The 19,028-nt window shown below is 40.7% G+C and overlaps 1 protein-coding gene across 2 annotated transcripts; it reads right to left on the bottom strand.

Annotated features, from left to right (window-relative positions):
* Positions 1-1,069: 1,069 nt before the first annotated feature.
* Positions 1,070-19,028, bottom strand: LOC139054350 (nucleoporin NUP42-like). Of its 2 annotated transcripts, XR_011511151.1 has the most exons (7): positions 18,755-19,028; positions 18,155-18,656; positions 15,528-15,705; positions 15,315-15,401; positions 12,096-12,147; positions 3,742-3,904; positions 2,869-3,004 (listed from the first exon to the last, which is right to left on the bottom strand). XR_011511151.1 is itself a non-coding variant. In XM_070531217.1 (6 exons), the coding sequence occupies exons 1-6, from the start codon at positions 18,861-18,863 to the stop codon at positions 2,739-2,741; spliced, it is 1,194 nt and encodes a 397-aa protein (XP_070387318.1). In that variant the 5' UTR covers positions 18,864-19,026; the 3' UTR covers positions 1,070-2,738. The 2 variants fall into 2 exon arrangements, 1 of the variants encoding a protein (XP_070387318.1); XM_070531217.1 differs by lacking the exon at positions 3,742-3,904 and having other exon boundaries at positions 1,070-3,004; positions 18,755-19,026.

Genomic DNA, 19,028 nt, shown 5'->3' with positions numbered 1-19,028 from the left:
GTGTTCATGTTTGCTTGTGTGCACGTGCCACCATGCTTATTAATTGTTCATATGCCTATGCTTACAAGTTTATACGGCCAATAATACTACTACCTTTACTTCTTATAGCTGTCCACCAATTTGCTATCACAATCGATGCTTCACCTTTCGGGCTTGCCAAGCCCCGTTTTGCAACAAGACGGGCCCATTTCTAAATTGTGTGAAATATGAAGTGAAATTAGGTGAGCTGATGTACATTATTAAATGCACAGCCACAAGTCTACACTTGTGCATATTTGTCTCAGTGTGGTTTGCCTTCATCATGCTATTGTTTCACACTGATTCATGAATCTAGTTGATTTATTTAAAACAATAAGAAGCAGTTTAGACTGCTAATACATTCTTCATAGTTTAATTGGCAGAAACAGGTTAGTTACCAGCAGTGGAAATTTAAGCCACACAGTCCAACAAGCAGACGCTTAGTAACATCTACCAACTAAACGAGGAATTAAGGTGGCATTCTTTTTTTCTGGCTAGCAGCCTTTGTTTATTGCAAGTCTTTTCTCGTTTTTAATCCCAGAAGCATAGTTTGCCAATGCAGCATAACTTTGTACTTCTCTTTAGTGCCCATTTGACATAAATTTATAAAATAAACAGCCAATTCACTATACACTGTGAATAGGACATCTAGCAATTCAGTACAGCCGAGTTATATGGCATACAGTTTAAGAAAACTGACCATTCGTTACACTCAAATTTCGTAACAAAGTTGCATCAAACACAAAAATAGCTGTTATATCCAATATTTGTTATGACGACGTATTCATTACACCAGTACCGGTGAGAAAATTTTTTATATTTGTGTATTTTATCGGGGTATGACTGCATTGCGTGGACCCACCTTACGATTCATAAAGCTTTTTTGGCTAATAGCAGATGAATGCAAGCCCATGGTGCAAGTATAACAGATAACAGGTCACAGATTAACATAGAATTGGTGTTTTACTGGTACCATCTCTCCCTTGTCCCATGGCAGCTGCAGCAAGCACATTCTACTGGGTAAACAAAGGTGAGTACACTTTGGACATACTAGAGTGGGTAACTTGCTTGTACAGATTTTATTTACAACCACAGTTTCATTTTGGGAACAGAAAAACAAGTTCATGAAGTAATGCTACTAAAAAGATGTTCAAATATAGTGGCTGTGTACAGCTTCACAGCATTTTACAAAACTTGGAAGAGCCCAAATGGATATTAACTAGAAGCTTCTGGCTTGTAATGTGTGCATAATACAGTCAAAAGTCTGCCATAATAAAGGCTGTTGTACTGCATACAACACTTTTGTCAGTTGTAACAAATTTTAACTGTACTGCTTGTTCCCCAAGCAAACTTGCACAAATTTTATTTACCACATAAGTGCAAAGGTCAAGAACTCCAATAAAACTATTTTTGAGGCTTTACAGCTTGCAAAGCAATGTGTTTCAATAAATATAGAAAAAGCTATGCAAGAGATGTGCCTCAAGACCATCCATGTGGTCCTTAGTGGAAATTTGTACAAAAAGAAACACAGACCGCAACAAGCAATAGCAGCAGCCTGCATGCTATGAATGACACTTTGTTCATAAATTATTTAACCAAATGTGCAACTCTTTGCAGCAGTTCACTAATAATGAGAAACTAAACTATACACTTTCCTTGAAAGTTGATACGGAAAAAAGAAATGATAGCGACATTACTGGGGAACTTGTGTAGTTCAAGCGTGCCAACTTAGATGCATATTTGTCACATAGGGCTTCAAACAGGTGTTTAAGAGACATTGGCACAGCATATTTACACATGCCAAAGAGGTGCGCATTTGTTTCAGTATACCTACAGAAAAGCGACATCAGTGCATGAAGACATGCATAGTACATAGAAGTTGGCGATATTTGTGAACATAGCTAGTCTGGTTGATGGTCATGCAGCCAGACACAAGTCAACCTGTACAACTTAACGGCACAACTGCACTGCACAAGTCTGGCGGGCACACAAACGGGTCTCAGCATTGGGCAAAAAATAAAGTGGATTGTCTGCACTGCATCCTGTCGAATGCTTGCATGAGACAATCTGCATTTCACACTTATTAATTTATACACAGTGCTGTGTATGTCTCTTCTATGTTTATCCCTGTGCTGGTACTAGACAATTATGCACCATGTTTGGTTACATATATCAAAATACAAATAACATTTGAATGTTAATACCGAAACATTTTTATGGGAATTTTACATTCTGCTTCAAAAACACATTAGAGATTGAAGCTGTTACAGCATGCTTCTTCATCCATTAACAATTTCTGAAAATGCCTGCCTTTTATTATGCTTGTTTGCAGGCCTATGGCATGCTCATCAATGCAAATTTTTTTTCAATGCCTGTTTTAAAAAATAACTTAAGGCTATCAAATATGCTGTAGCATCAAGACAAGAACTCTTTTTCTATATGGCAGCAACTATATTCATGTGTGTACAAATGTACAAAAGGCAAGGCTGTAAGAATGTTCTGAACTATCAGCTCAGAAAGAGCTCTTCCTAGGTGGCAACTATATTCACATGTGTACAAAAGACCAGGCAGCTAGCACTGCATATCTTGTAGACAATACTGAATCAGCTCTAGGTGGTGATATGGCATGCCATAGCATTTCTCTTGGCTGCGACACAGTTTCTGTAGTTAAGCCTGTGAGCCCAACACTGATGAGCCCAAAGCAGAATGTTGCCTTATGTCTAAGCAACACCACAATACTCCTTTGGTGGCGGTCGTAGAGGGATCTTTCCAGGTGTGAAATGTTCAGCCAAAAACTGTTCTTTTTCCTCAGGTGCCAGATTTCCAACAAGTGAGTAAACATAATCAGTCTCTGCAACTTTCTGGGCACTTTTTGTACTCGTTGGCCTCATGCTTTGCTGCGTTGAAACTTGCGACGGGGGCTGTGATGTGAAAGGGGGAAGTGCTGCTGTCAAGGCTGCAGAAGTTTGTAGCAGGCCAGCTGGAGCTGTCAAGGCAGCAAAAAAGTGAATGCTGTCAATTCCTAAAAAGTACAGTACAATTTAAGCTAAGTTTCCAGCAAAATGCTTGCATGTTCCAACAAAGGAACACACAGACTTGTTCTTGCAGTTGTATGGATAAATAAACTTCAGAACAGATGACTTAAATCATAGACAACCCCACATAAAATTTCTCTGCCAGTGCATGTATTTCCCCTACTGGAGCAAGGAGAACTCAGACGGGTGTGTGTGCATGCCTGACCTTTCCGCTCCTTGCTTCCCTAGCTACACCATGTTCGCATTCAACGTGGCAGCTTCATTGGGCCTGTTGGTAAAACATCTGTTCTCTCTTCTGTCCCCTCTGGTGTTCTTGCACTGTTAATCAAACTTTAGGGTTGACTTATTTCATTCACTTGGAGTGATCAACAGTGGTTGAACAAGGGGTGTCGCTCAAGCCAGCATTTTGACAACGGGACTAGTCTTTATCGTGGCAACTGCCAAGGCTGATTGATGAAAGCGCACAGCTAAGAAATTGCTTTCCTTTGCAGAGTTTATTATTCCCCCCACCCACGATGGCAAAATAGAATAGGTGAGAGCATAGAGCACGATGATGAGAAGTCGAAATATTAAAAGAAGGAGGTTGCTTACCGCACTTACTCAAATCTAACGCACACTTTTTTCCGATAAAACGGGTCCAAAAATTGCATGCACACTACTATCGAGTATGACCCTTAATCTGCGTTACCATATCTCCATCGGCACTTCAAGATGGCCGCCTCACATGCACGTCGAGCCTAGCTGCCGTAGCTTCCTCCATGTGCTGTAGTATGTGCGCTTAGGTTAGTGCACCGTCCGTCTTCCCGGTCTTCCCGTTTTCCACATTTGCTCTATCAGCACGGGAGTGCCGACTGCAAAGATATTCCAAGTTCATCACAATGTTGCAATTAAAAGGAAAGTGATCACGTGTGCGGAGGTGGAAAGAAATGGGGCGGCATCACGGGCATTCGGAGTTCCCGAAACTTGCGCGCGGGAATGACACAAACAGGAGAAGCTTTCTACTCTGGCGGCTGCTATGTACGGCGCGGCCACACAGTCCCTATCTTGAAAGCAATCTGCAACGGAGACAGAGTCTATGCATCCAGGTGCACTGCACTGTGTTCTCATCGCTCAGTGCACAGCTAAGCGAGAGGCCGCACAAAGGTCAATTCGCTCGCTCCTACTACCACACTTCCCCACTCCAGCATTCTGATAAAGAGTTTCCACGGTCATTGCGCAAGACGTGTTCATATTTGCTTGTGCGCACGTGACACCATGCTTGTTAATTTAGTTAGTAAGCGAATCTTTAAAAGTTTATACAGCCAATAAAGCTACTGTCCTTACTATTCATATAGCTGTCTACTAATTTGCTATCGTAATCGATGCTTCGCCTTTCAGGCAAAACTGACTTTTTTTATATAACGCAAGTTTAGTGTATTGGGAGTAAATCTTTGTTTTTCCAAATGAGAGAAAGCTGTACTCCTGTATGAAAGAATGAGGTGCACGGTACTGTGAAGGATTTTCTTTTTTTAGGTCACGGAAATGGGTGCGCGTTACAATCAAGGCCGATATTTTTTTTTCCTTTTTTTTGGGTCACGTAAAACAGGTGCGCATTACAATTGAGAGCACGTTAGAAACAAGTAAATATGATAGTTGTATTAGCAAAGAGATGCTGATTCTTTCAAGTGGTAGCAAAAATGGTCGAGAATCTTTATGCATGAGGAAGCGTTGTCCTATCTGGGGACCTACTTTTCCAAGAAAACGGGAAGAAAGAAGACATATGGCTTGTACAGTTGAAGAACAAGCAATAATGAAACTAGAAAAAAAGAATGAGAAGAAAAAGATGGTTGACAGAAACTCAGTTGTATTGATAGGTTAGTAAAAAAATACTAGATGTGTATTCAAAGTCTCCCGTCACTTAACATTTGCACTACTTAACCAATCCGCCTAGGTGGCTATGTGGATAAGGTGTGCTGCTGAGCATAAGGTTGTGAGTTTTATTCCGGGCCATGGCAACCGCATTCTGATAGAGGCGCAATGCGAAAATGCTTGTGCACCATGCTTTGGGTATGCAATTAACTCCAGGAATTCAAAATAAATGCAGAACTCCCCATTATGGCGTCCCTTATCCACTTTTCAGCTTCTGGGCATAAAATCCCGCAATTTATTATTACCAAATGCTTTTCACACTGCTATGCACTGAAATAACAGCACAGTTTTATGGATATTTATCATATGCAGAGACAGGATAACATATAAAAATAAAGTGAACGGTGTGTTGACTTTCTGTTGACACATACAATATCGTTAAAACAAACTCAACAGAACAGAGTGAGAATGATTAAATCACAGCCTTCTGACACTGAAAGTTGGGCATGTAAATTGAACAGACAGCGCATAAGATCAATAAATACCCACAGTCTATGCAGACTCCTAAAATGAATGTGTCTCCTGCTTACACAACGGGTTCCTTTTTGAAGAACTAAATAACCACAATTCTTCATGCTTGCCTTCATTAGGCCACAATTTCAGTTGTTTCATTAGTTGAAAGAAAAAAACTTGACTTCATGCTAAGGAATGTTTTGGTGGAAAGTGACTGTGTATCGGAGCACATTTTGCCTTAGAGATATTCAAAATGTGCTAAGATAATTCAGACTGAAAGAAGCTAAACAAAGATGTGCATGTCTTTCGTACCAGCACATGTACCTTTATTTTTATTTTTCTTACCTATTCGCTTCATGCCATCAAGGTGATGACGCAGGAGCTTTGCTTTCAGTGATGCATAAGCAAGGAAAATAATTGTCTGCGTTTTATACAGATCACATTTTGCAACAAAGCATGCATGGCAAACTATGCATCGTAACCTTTATGCATCCAGCCCGATGTGAAAGAAAATCAAGTTTGCACAGTGCAGTGAAACGGAGGAGGACCGTGTGCTGCTCGCCGGGCCCCTTTTAAAATGTTTTGCTGTTAGTGGCGTTCACGACTGATGCTGTAGCGCTCCCTTGCCATGCTGTGGTTGTCTATTAAACTTGGAACAGTTGTTTATAATGCAAAGTGGAAGGCAGAGATACTGGCCGAGATAAGCAATTAATTTCTTGCAAAAAGTATGCGTGTAAAAAAATTCACCAGAAAATTTCAAGCTCCATCTGCCAAATAAAGCAATCCTGCTTGCCACATGTTTCGATATCGCCAGAAGTAGCTATGACGACAAGAAGTCAAGAAAAGCATACGGATAATTAAGTTCTTTTAATTGAAATGTATAAATAAACTATAAAAAGGCAAATTAGAGGTGTACCTGGTAGGAGCTGTATCTACAGCCTCTACATGACATGTGTGATGCTCTATCATTAAGAGGAAGCTTTAGCTCGGGTGCTACTTTCTATGTACATGTAAAAGGATAATTCATTTTTCTCGGCAACCACTGCACCAAACTTGACGAGGTTTGTTGCATTTAAAAGAAAAACTTTAAATCTAGTGACTGGTAGTTTCGAATTTCTGATTTAGGTCGTCAATTTTTTACTAAAATTTGGCAAAAATAGCTAATTTTCAGTAAACGGAACTATCAAGTTTATATCTTCGCAACTCAGCAATGAAAAATGACACCAAAGTTCTATGAATTGCATGTCATAGTACATCTAAAGCAGACAAAACTGACATGCCACACATGATTCTCAAAAAATTTAGAAATGTGTAAAAGCAGCTCTTGCTATACCCTTGTATCCAACGTAACAAATTCACCTAATACATGAAGTGTCATATCGCATTTGTCCGCTTTGAACAATCTAATGGATGCCGTTGACAGAACCACGATATCTGTTTTTGATGGAGAGCTATTAATTTGTAAACTTTCTGTTTCTATATTTTTCGAACTTTCAAATGTTAGAAAATTCTTTGAATAATATTCGCATCCTAAATCGAAATTCCGCTTCTGACAGCCACTAGAATTTAACTTTCTCTCTCAAATGCAACAAATTTAACTAAAATCAGTCCAGGGGTTATCTCAGAAAAGCGTTTTTGCGTTTTACATGTATTTGAATAGGCCGCGTCGGAGTTGGGCCCAAGCTAAAGCTTCCTCTTAAGAGGAGTAAGACTTTTACGAGATAACCGCTGGACCAATTTAATGAAATTTGCTGCATTTAAAGGACAAAGTTAAATTCTAGTTACTGTTGAAAGCGAAATTTCGATTTAAAGCCTGAATTTTACGAAAAGGATTTTCAATAATTGGAAAGTTCGAAAAAAAAATAGAAGCAGGAAGTTTATAAATTAATAGCCCTGCATCAAAAACAGATATAGTGGTTTTGTAAACTTCATCCATTAGATCATTCAAACAAGGAAATTCAATATGTCAATTAATAACTTACGTGAATTTCTTACGTTGTGTACAAGGGTTCTGCAAAAGCTGTATTTCCATATTACTCAAATTTTTTAGATTCATGTATAACATATCAATTTTGTCCGCTTTAGATGTACTATGAGATGCAATTCACAGAATTGTGATGTCACTTTTCTTTGCCGAGTTAAAGAGTTGTAAATTTGATAGTTTCGTGTTCTGAAAATTTTCTATTTTTGCCAATATTTATAAAAAATTGACATTCTAAATAAAAAATTGGAAACCAACAGCCACTAGATTTTAAGTTTCTCTTTTATATGCAACAAACCTCGTCAAATTTGGTGCACTGGTTGCTGAGAAAAACGAATTCTCCTTTAACATGCATTTAGATGGGAGCACCCGAGCTAAAGCTTCCTCTTAAGCTATGGCAGTGGCTGTCCCCCTGTCTACTTTCTTGTGCGTATCGTGTAAAAAACTTAGCCCAGGGAGTGTCAGCCAGTGTCACTCATGGCAATGGCAGCGGAACATCCTGTCAACAACAGGCGTCGCATAGTACAAGAAGCAGGAAATTAGTAGGAGGAAGCTAGCCAATAAGGCATCAAGGGTGCCAGGGTTTAGGCCCTCGTTATGCGATGAGTTGTCTTTCTAGTCATTAATATGCCATACCAGTACACCTCACTGGCAATCGAGTGCAAGATCATACGCACAGGCAAAACTGAAGTCCGTAGTAGTGAGTCTGTGTGCAGCACCCATGTGCGAAAAATCGATTGGCGACTGTACTGAGCAAAAACACTTTGAAATGGCACGTTCTTGACGTGCATGCATATTTTGCTTAGCGGCCTGACATGGCTGGATGGCAGCGAGCAAGCCAACATGCCAATACCGTGTGATGACAACCATTGCATGGTTGTGAATTAGTGACAGAGAAAAACACATATGAAAATTATTGTGATTTCCGTGACAGATATCAGCACAGCAAGCCATTAATTGGCTATCAAATCTGCATTAGACCCTTTGTTAATCTGTCAGAGGTGTTTCTTCCACATTGTTTTCCCCTAATGAAATCAGTACGTCTGCCTGTAACAAGCATTGCACATAAAGAAGGTATTTTTCATGTTGGATATCGCTTCATTATAAAAGCTTCATCTGTAGTTCCAGGTGACTGATTCACTAGTCAGGTTTTCTGTGCACAATGATATTACATACCAGTACTATGTGATGGCTTTACATCCTCCTGCAGAGCCTCTGCATCCTAAGAGTGGCTAGTTGCAAACTTGCATAACCAATGAACACCCATCCCAGCCTTCTAGTTCCTAAGATTTAAACCCTCTAGACTGCTATGCATGGAGTGTCACTAAGGGAAAAAATAACAAATAGCCACACAACAGGAAAATCTCATCAAAGGCTGATATTGTTGAAGAAAAATGGTAGACATCAACATGCACCACTTGATCTGAGTATGCAGCCATTTTTTTTAATTGCGCTTAGTTGATCACTGAGGCTGAAGGTGGTTTTACTGAACAGCTTTTGAAAACAGCAGTGCGAAAAGCAGTCTATAAAGTTTTGTGCAAGTAAATCTAATTTTTTCTACAACACTGCAACATTACAACAGAAGATGTCACTATGTTATCAAATATCTCACGCAGCAGGCAAGTCCAATGTTGCATTACTGCAACAATGAAGGTAGAGCATTACTGCAACAGTGAAGGTAGATCAAGTGAAATTGTTTCATCAAAGCAACACAAAAAATTAATATTAGAAACTATATTCACTTTATAAAATTGTGAAACATTACACAAACTGGCACAGCAATTACCTAGATAATATATAGGCACTTGCACATTTCAATGTCAAAATTATTACACTACATTTGATGTTCAGTGAAGCTACTACAAGCATGTGAAGTCAGGTTGTAGAAAGATGGGCAGCTGGGCCAGGTTCGTTGATTAATTTTGCTTGCAGCACCACTGGGGACAAACACCAGAGAAAAGCACAGTGGACAAATGCTGTCCTCTGTGCTGCTCTCATGTTTTGTCCCTCTCTGTGCCACCAATGAAATCAAGATAGGTTGTGCCACTAATTCTTCTTGTGCTACAAAAATAAAAAAAATAAAAGTTCTGGGGTTTTATGAGCCAGAACTATACGATTATGAGGCACACTGTTGTGGGCAACTCTGGATTAACCTCTTGGGGTTCTTTACCATGCTCCTAAATACAAGTATATGAGCGTTTTTGCATTTCACCCTCAACGAAATGTGGCAGCCGCAGCTGAGATCGAACATGCAACCTTGAGCTCAGTCGCGCAATACCATAACTACTAATCTACCGAGGCTAGTCTCTGTGTGCTAGCCAGCAAACACAGCAGTCGAGTATTGATAATGGCAACATATGGCAAGCTGTGTTTAGAAGTATGAACCCCTTTTAGAACAGATATTTACAAACAAACATCAATTCCTTAAAGGGCCCCTCACCAGGTCTGGCCATTCTGAGCTGACAAGCGCAGAGCATACATTGTGCGATAACGATCGTGTCTGCGAAGTATTACATTGCTATACGCCGCGGAAAGATCTGAAATTTCAAACTGAACGCTGTTTTTCCTCCTCCTCACGGCCACCGTGCTCCAAGCCAGACGGTGACGTAGTCGTGCCCCTGCGCCTACGTAGTCGTGTTCGCAGTGTGATGTCGCTGGTGGTGCCACGTGACTTCGAGAATTATTCAAGACAACATCCCTTATTTGTGTAGTATGTTGCTTCAAGAGACAAATTAAAGCTTAGAGAAATAATAAAACACACAAACAGAATGTCTGCACGTTTTTGTTTTACTTCGCACCGCAGCAATGGAGATGTCCTTCCGTTTCGTCTACTTGTTCCCACGTTGTGCAGTTGTGCGCGCAGACACCGAAACTATGCCATTTTCTACCTTGTTCCAGCGCGTGATCATGCTCTGCGATCTGCTTGTTCTGCCTCAGTCTGTGTGTAGCACTGAATTATACCACTAGTCATGTTTCCTCGTGCACAGCGCGCAAAATCGTGCGCTGTGCGAACGAGACAACAGCTCGAACGCGACACCATTAGCAGAATTGCGTAGCCCCCCCCCCTCGCCCTCGAGGGAGAAAAAAAAAATGAAGGCGGGGCTTGTGATGTATGCGTCAAGTGATCCTCGAGGTCTGGTATGGAAGAACGCGGGGAACAAATCTCTCTTGAGTAGGCTAGACGGGGCGGATGGAGAGAGCGTCTTGCTTGGCAGTGGAGTGCGCCTGCTGAAATCATGGATTCGCAGCACTGAAATATTTCTATCTCAGCTATTAATGAGCTGATCTGAAAATTTTTTGCAGCAGAACACTCCCTAGAGGACACATAACTTCCAGCTTATAACCAATATTTGCCTGATGAGGGGCCCTTTAAGAGAAATGCAGTTGAGATTATATAAGCAAAATTTGTTGCTTACCATATATGATACACCATATAATTACAGGGATATTTTATGACCAAACAGAAGGGCATTGAAATTGCAGAAAACTTGAAAAAGATATCTGAGCCTGTTAAAAAACTTGACACTTAGTGGTAAATAATGGAGCACATTTCTCGCAGTTTCATCTAGTAAAGTTATTTCAAATTTGATGACATCGTTAGTAACCCCAATATCTAGGCCAGAACTTTTAGAGCGCTTACTTTTTAAAAATTAATTTTACTTATTGAAGCCTTCAAGAGACTAACACAAGCCTCCTTCCTACCTCTTCTTCCACTAGTTCTTTGTTGCTGCTGTTTCCGTTAGCTCTTGGTACAGAGCACTTTCCATGCTATATTTATTGTAACAGTGGTAGCATTTTTATTTTCTGACATATTAACAATACTGATGCTACCAAGCAGCATAAGCTTGTAAAAACATTATGTCTTGCCATCAAATTTGTTCTCTCACGAACAAACAAATCTCAGCTGTTCTCCACAAAACTTATAACTGAGTGCTGTATTATATATGACACAGCAATTAATGCTTGCCTCACAGAACACAACTTGAAAGTATTTCTCTTTCAAAACATTATAGTAGGTTAACAAAGAGCAAATAAACACCACAGTATTTTTGTTCATTAATTTAAAGTGTTAAAATTGGCCAAATAACGAATTCATTATGCAAGTTGTGTGACGAACTGCTGCCATGCATTTTTCAAGAAAGAAATAACTCAAAAATTATTTCCAAGGTTATGGTCGCGATGTACTTCAATGCTAGACATGACACAGATTCTGGGGAAATATGTTACCTTTTGAATTTTTCTTTTTTCTGTTATGTTTGCAGGAGTTGTTCTATGTGTACCATATATGATACACCATGCGATAAGGGGTTAACACATATTAAGACAATACAACAATTAGTAAGGGGTTGACACATACTAATACAGTTGAAGGAAGTTACTGCTGCTTCACACAGAAGTTAGATACACCTGATGACACTTTTCAGAAAAAAGTCATTAATTTGGTGTAACTATGTGGCTAGCTCTGCTTTTGCCTGGACATAGAATTTGGGGGCACAAAGTATTCACAATGTCAAAAATCTAGGACGTGCAACATTGATGGATTAATTACGCTTCAGCTAAAGATGCCTAAAATATCTTAAAATTGACTTCATATCTAAACAAGCAAAGCACATAAGTGGTTGGTGTTTTGAAATCTGTGTTATACATATGGAACATGCAGTCACCAGAAAGAAAGAAAAAAATACTAAGAAATGGATTACCTGTACTAAAAGATGGTGGACCTGCTGTGGCTTGATCATTACGAAGGTTTTTCTAGGAAAATAAAATGGGCAGTACAGTACAGTAAGCAGATAAACAGTACAGCAGACATCCGTTAATTCCACTTTTCAGTGAATGCAATCCTGATCGAAGGCCCCGTCCAGCACCCGTACGTTTATACGGGCCCAAACTTCTGTTATTTCGATCTCGAAATTGGCCTTCACCGGATAATTCGAACTTGACGAATCAGCTTCGCCGCAATACAGTCATATTATGCGGCGAAGCGTACCAAGCCTAGAAAAGGGGCCACTGTTACGGGACACAGTACGCGTTCCTTAATTACACAGGCATGCATGCGCCATCTCCAATCATAGTACGAGCACCACGACGCCTACTAAGCATACTGGCAGCCATTCAGAACTGTTTCTGACGTTGCTGTCGCGATTTGAGTCATCGTGTTGCCCGCGATGCGTGCCTGCATGGTATATGAGACCGTTAACGGTGCCTAGTTCCTTAATTACACGCGCGTGCGCGCACCGAGAAGAGGAAAAAAACCATCCGTATTTTGGGAAAGCTAGCGAAAAGAAAGGCAATACGATGAAATAACTCCGAAAGTCGAGAGATCACTTAGAGCCAACAAAAGAGCAGGGGTCTACCTAAAAGTCTTAAGGCCTGCCAGTAAATTTATTAGGCGTCTCGGTACTCGTACTGTGACCGAAGATAGTTCATGTGGGTGTGTAAATGAAGGGACATGCGCTATGCCCCGTAATAGTGGCACATTTTCCCGCATGATATAATTCCTCGCACTCATGCTTGTATTGCGGCGCAGCTAACTTTAAAGTCAAACATTGCCTAGTGAATCAACGGCGTGTGTCGGTGTTTTTTTTTCCGCCTCTTGTTTAATTCCAACCGCCGAAAAATTCTACCAGTTTCGACGGTCCCGTCAGGATCGAATTAACGGAAGGCGACTGTATTATTATAATTACAATAGAAAGAGAAGCGAGGAAAGGCAGGAAGGTTATTCAGATGCAACAAAAGAAATTATGTAGAAGTAGCTATCCTGTACATAAACTAGAATGTCTAAGGCCAGCTGGATTAACCTTCAGATACAGCAGTTGCAGTGATGACATGGAAGTCAACGAGGTAACAAAGGATGAAGTTAGAAAGGATTTGCAAGCAATGTTCAGGGGGGAAATACGATTCAATAAAAGTGGGCATCGAAGAACAGCGGGAATATTGTGCTTGAGAAGCTTACAAACATTTATGCACAATGCCTCACAATCTAAATTGTGGGGTTTTAATGTCTTAAAGCAACTGGCATTCTCGAGAAAATTTCACAGTGGGGGGGCTTCGCATTAATTTCGACCACCTGGGGTTCAGTCAGTGCCTCATAACCTCAGAAATACTAGACACTGATTAATGTTACAGAAAAATCGGACCTATCAGCTTACTGTCTGTACTGTACAAGATGTTCAGTAAGCAATTCCTAAATAAGAATAGCGATGTGGGTGAGTTGGTTTAGGTCCGTTACGCAAAATTTCTGCAGCGAAAAAAAAAAAAAGAAGAAAGGACGAAGGAAGAATTGCAAGAGGACATGAGCGTTCATGTTGTCCTCTTGCAATCCTTCTTCCTTCGTCTGTTTTTGTTCTTTTTTCTGCACTTCAGTGCTTCGCAGTGCAGAAATTTTGCACCACGAAGCAATTCCTAATAGCATTGGGGAAATGCCCAACCACAATCAATCAGTGGAACAGGCTGGTCTTTGGAAAACATATTTAATGGCATAACATGTTTATGTCGCTAATCGAATTACTGAGAGTCAGAAATGTGCAGTTGATAGGTGGCCAGTGTATTGTTAAAGTTTGGAAACTACTTGCATCAAATTACAGAGGACTAGCACCATCAAAGTTTAGGTATAAGGTTCAAGACTACTGTGCCAAAAACTAAGGTAATGTACAATAGCCTGTCAAGGAAACAAGAGCTTATGATTGGTAGCCAGCCTCCTGTAGCAGTGATGAGCACATTTACATAGTGTTTATGTGAGACCAAAGTTGTGAGAAGGAAGTCTGAAGAAGAATAAAAAGAGAGCACATTTAGCTCTCTCAAGCTTTGAACGACAGCTCACTAATATCCTTTAAAAGTGCGCCGAGTCTTCCAAAGTTATACTTTGTCCAAGTTTAATAAAAACATAGGCTACGCAAATGCTGCTTTTGTGGAAGCTTTATGCTTTTTGGTGGACATTATGCCATGCAGACGGCAGCAACCATCAGCCAAGTAATTAAAGATTTGCAAGTAAATTTTTCAATTATTTTAGAACATGTATTGCAGTTGCAGACTTGTAGCTAGTTGGAGCTCTAGGCATTTCTGCTCAGTACGAAGCTTATCGAGTGAGAGTTTTGACAAATATATCTGCAAAACCTGTGGCAAAATGCACTGCTGTTCCAGTTAATACTTATCAGCACTAAAAATATGCAGTGCTAATAAGTGTTGACTGAAGCAGCAAATACACTTAGCTGCTCATTCTGAGGACACATTTAACAGTGGTGCTAAGCACAGGATTTCTAGCAAATGGGTATGCTTTGAATACTGGCTATCTTCCTTTTGCAAATTCCATGTCCTCCAGTGTTAAACATTATTTGCGAATGTAGTTACGAACTTGACAAGGGAAACTGTTTGCACACCTTATGTCTACCTAGAACCATAAAGCATAAATAAAAGCAACATGTGTGCAATTTGTAAAGCTTTCTCATTAAAAATACAATTTTGGAGGCATAGCATAGTTGTTGCATTGCTCCAGTACTAACTCACCGGCCCACAACTTAGAGCCTGAGAAAAGTGAGAGGCCACTAAGGAGTGCACAACAAGCGATAGAAAAGAAAATCACAGGTGTAATGTTAAGAATTAGAAATCAAACTAATCTGGGATCAAATGCAACAGATATTTTAATTGAGATTAAAAGGAAGTGGAATTTAGCAGGTCATGTAATGCAGTTAATGAGTGCTTTATCAGGGAGATAGGATGGCTGTGAAGGGAAGAAAAATGCAAAGGCAGCAGAGAAGATGAGATTATAAAATTCATGGTCATAAAATATGTTCGGTTCATGCATGAGAGGGCTAAATGAACTTTCCTCTGTTGAAGAGGCCTGCACTTTGCAGTGGGCTTAATTAGGCCGATGAAAATCTAGAGCGCAGGTCATTTTAGGATGCAATGGGTACAGCACTTACCAAGCAGGTCCTTACATCTGGAGGCATTAACAGCAAGTGCTGAATATTCTGCTGCACATTTGTAGCAGCTTGTTTCACGTGATTGGACTGAAAAAATGCGGGACATATTTTAAAGGAAGAATACTGTGGAAAATATGCTTTCATGTATAGTCCCCGAGTGCTCCTGCTTTAAATGCATTAAACAAGTCTAGCAATCAATAAGCTTTAACTTACATAGTCACCAACTGCTCCTGCTTGAAATGCGTTATAGAAGTCAAGCCGCAACTCCTCCATTGAAACATCACAAAATCCAGGGTACGATGCTGAATTACCAAATGGCCCATAGCATGTGAACAGCCACTGCCCACTTGCCTGCCACTGTTTCATGTCTGATACAACAGCAGCTTCATCACTGGAAAAAAAAATATGACAAGAAACAAGCTGCATCCAAGGAGGTAGTGCTGTATGCACCAGATATGTAAAGTCGACAGGTTCTTCAACAGTACCGCGCGAATGACGAATGGCTGTTAGAGTCATGTGATGAGATCAGCAAGAGTAGCAGCACATGTACACCAAGTTCACTGAAAGCTGTTATCTCCGATTAGTCGGGGAGCTTGCACAAAGTAAATTGTGCCAGGGGCTGTGTCATGCTGGTGGAAAGAGCCTAGCAGGCAAAACTTGCGCTTCCAGTGAACTTAATGCACATGTGCTAGTCTTGCTTATCTTGTCGCTACGCGCTGTTGGAAGGCACTGACCAGCCGGCCAGTCTACGCTTGTGCGGTACTGTTAAAGAATCGGTCAACTGTACAAGATACTAAAAGAAAGAATGCAAGATAAAATACTAAATTCTGACCAAAAAATCTACTCAATAGAGTACTAAATTGCAAAAGTATCTGAGTAGAGTACAAAACACAGACAAAGGTAATTCATTACTTTTAGGATAGTGTCAAAATGCAAGATACTGCCCAAACAAAATACGCCGTTGCAGTGCTTTACTTTGTCAAAGAAAGCAAAGGGCCAAATTACAAAAGCATTTGCTCGCCCCAAGAAAGAGCTGCTATTAAAAGTTTGCGTAAGACAGCCTGCCTTCTTTTTGAAGATATAGCTGGCGACATTGAAAGCCACTCTTCGGCATAGCAGCATTGTGGTTGAGAAAAAAAAATGCTGAAAGGGAAGAGTAATGCAATACCAATGTCGCATTGTGGTTCCACTGTCATAATCAAATTAGGAGTGCAGTTGCTGTGCAGCTGCACTTTCTTATGTATGCTGGCGTGTTATGGAAGGAGAGTTCTCACCATTCGTTTTGTTTAGTGCAGAGGAAGTTGGCTGCAGAGCAAATCTTGCTGCTTTGCCCAAAACACGGTCATGCCAACACGATCGCAAGCAGCCATCATAAAGAGCAGTGTGCCAGCTTTTCGAGTGCCAATTTGTGAAACTTTTCAGACAATAGGTGCGCATGACATCACAGCAATAGTTCCTAAAAATGCCTGAACACGCCACGAATAAAGTAGCAAAGCAATGTATTCCTGCATCTGCAACCAGTCAAAATCAGTTGAAGTGTCTTGAAGTGTATATTAAATAAAGATTACAAAATTCCACTAATAAGTACTTAAGTTACTGTACTAAACACTTTACGAAAGTATTTCTGAAATACTCAAATACCCACAAAAGTATTAAAAATACAGAAATACAGTATCTTGAGTAGAGTAAATTAGGCACACACAAGACAAATCTAGTCAGCCACAAAAGCTTACAGACCGCAGGATCTGAAGAAGAAAAAAAAAGGAAAGCTGAAAATCTCAGCAGCCTCGGCATGCAGCCCGTTATCTGGATTTCCAGACTGTAGTTGTGCATAGGAATAACAAGGTGTTGTGGGGTTTTATTGGCTATGGTCGCCAAACTGCTCATAAATTTAATATTTTCTCCGATTGTGCAGTCCATAAACTTTTGTGGTCGACTATACACAAAAGCTTAACAGAAGCCGAGACTTTGGGAGAATAAAAATATACCAAAAGATACACAATGGTTTATGTAAATGCAATGGCACTAAAATGAAGCGATCTTATGTGCCAAATTCTCACACAAGCTTTATTTGAGCACTTCAGCAATATGGATGCAAGAGCCACGCCCCTGCGTAAAATGAGAAAGTGGCAGGACAAGTTAAATTATCAAGATGTTTTCATAGGTTGCCAGGATAAGTGAATACTCACTCATACTCATTAACCAATATTTGATATTTGTGTGGGCCATGTAGTTACTCGCACTCACACTCCTACCCATGCTCACCAACACCAACAGTAGCTTGCACTCACACTTACCGGCACCCACAAATGCTCATACATGCATCTACTCCTATTCACCAGCACTCACACACATACATACTCACGTTGGTGCACGCTCACGTTGAACGACACTCATTTCTGTACAAAGTCACCCTTAATTACTCACTAACACTCTATTTCATGCCTGTGAAATGAGTGTGAAGTATGAGTCATTGTACTCATGACTGAGATGTTGACCCCTGGATGTCTTATAGCAGAAATGCAGAGACAACTTTATCGATACTATGAACTCTAATAACGCCAGGCGAGTTTTTTCTCGATGGCTGTTTAGTTTTTCAATAGTTTCTCCTAGAGAACTGGCCAGGTGCATTAAATATATTGGCAAATAAAGCAAACCAGTTCGGAGCTTGTCAATATATATATACTGCTGCAACACTCAAATCGAAATCAGTTGGGAGTTTGCATATGTCCAGCGTTCTAGTCTTCGTTTATTTAGAAGACAGGTGCCAACTAGCTTAAATCACATTTCTTTAGCCGCACGAAGCACCGAGAAATTAAATTCAGCAGCGCTTTCCTTACCTGGACAGTTCACTTGGATTCTTACGTTCTTCGGCTTTGGTCACCTCCTGGAGTGCTTTATTGAAGTCGAACTCCACTGCTGGAGCCTTCCGACTGCGGTCATTTCTTTCGGCGTTCCGAACCAACTGAAACCGGTTTTGTTGCTGCTGCTGCTGCTGACTGTAATGACCACTATCCGAGTACCGATGAGTGTTTCTTTCGGTGTCGCGAAGGGCTTGAAACCTATTTTGTTGCTGCGGCTGGTAACTGTAATAACTACTGTCCGAGTACCGACTGGAGTTTCTTTCGGTGTCGCGAAGGGCTTGAAACCTATTTTGTTGCTGCGGTTGGTAGCTGTAATAGCTACTGTGCGTCTGCCGATTCGCCTGCGGCGAGTGGTAAGTATCAGCATATCTCCTTTGGAAGCTTTCGCTGCGGTACTGCTTCGCCTGCTCTTGCCGGCGCACATTTTGAAGAGTGGCGTTAAAATCGAAGTTATCCGCTCTTCCACCGCTTGAAGTATCTGAAATAAATACAGTAGTGACGTACTGCGCGACAAGACAATCTATTTGTAATACACTTCTACAACGATAACGCGCAGTCAAACACAAAAACCCTTACGTGGTTCCTCGTATTCGTCGTCGTAGTCATATTCCAAAGAAGGATGCGCGTTACGGCAGCGATCGCCATAGCGGCACCTCCCTTGCATATAGTACCAGCACACTGACATCTCTGAACCCCTCGACGAAATGCGCACTAAAACATGAAAGTTAACTTTGGACACACTTTACAAGCTGCACCAGAAGCACTACTAAAACTGGGACGCGAAAACACGGTCCATTTGGTTTAGTTCATCCACGGCGTAAGACACTTTACCCGCCATCACCGAATCCAA

This window comes from Dermacentor albipictus, chromosome 1 (genome assembly GCF_038994185.2).
Source record: "Dermacentor albipictus isolate Rhodes 1998 colony chromosome 1, USDA_Dalb.pri_finalv2, whole genome shotgun sequence".
NCBI lineage: Eukaryota > Metazoa > Arthropoda > Arachnida > Ixodida > Ixodidae > Dermacentor > Dermacentor albipictus.
Note: the sequence above shows the minus strand (reverse complement) of the source record. Positions and strands in the feature narration are given on the sequence as shown.

Coding starts and splice junctions, on each gene's coding strand:
- LOC139054350 (XM_070531217.1), bottom strand. CDS start 18,863: ATGTCAGTGTGCTGGTACTATATGCAAGGGAGGTGCCGCTATGGCGAT. Junction 15,706..18,154: donor AATCCAAGTGAACTGTCCAG/GTAAGGAAAGCG, acceptor TTTTTTTTCCAG/TGATGAAGCTGCTGTTGTAT. Junction 15,402..15,527: donor CAGGAGCAGTTGGTGACTAT/GTAAGTTAAAGC, acceptor GCATTTTTTCAG/TCCAATCACGTGAAACAAGC.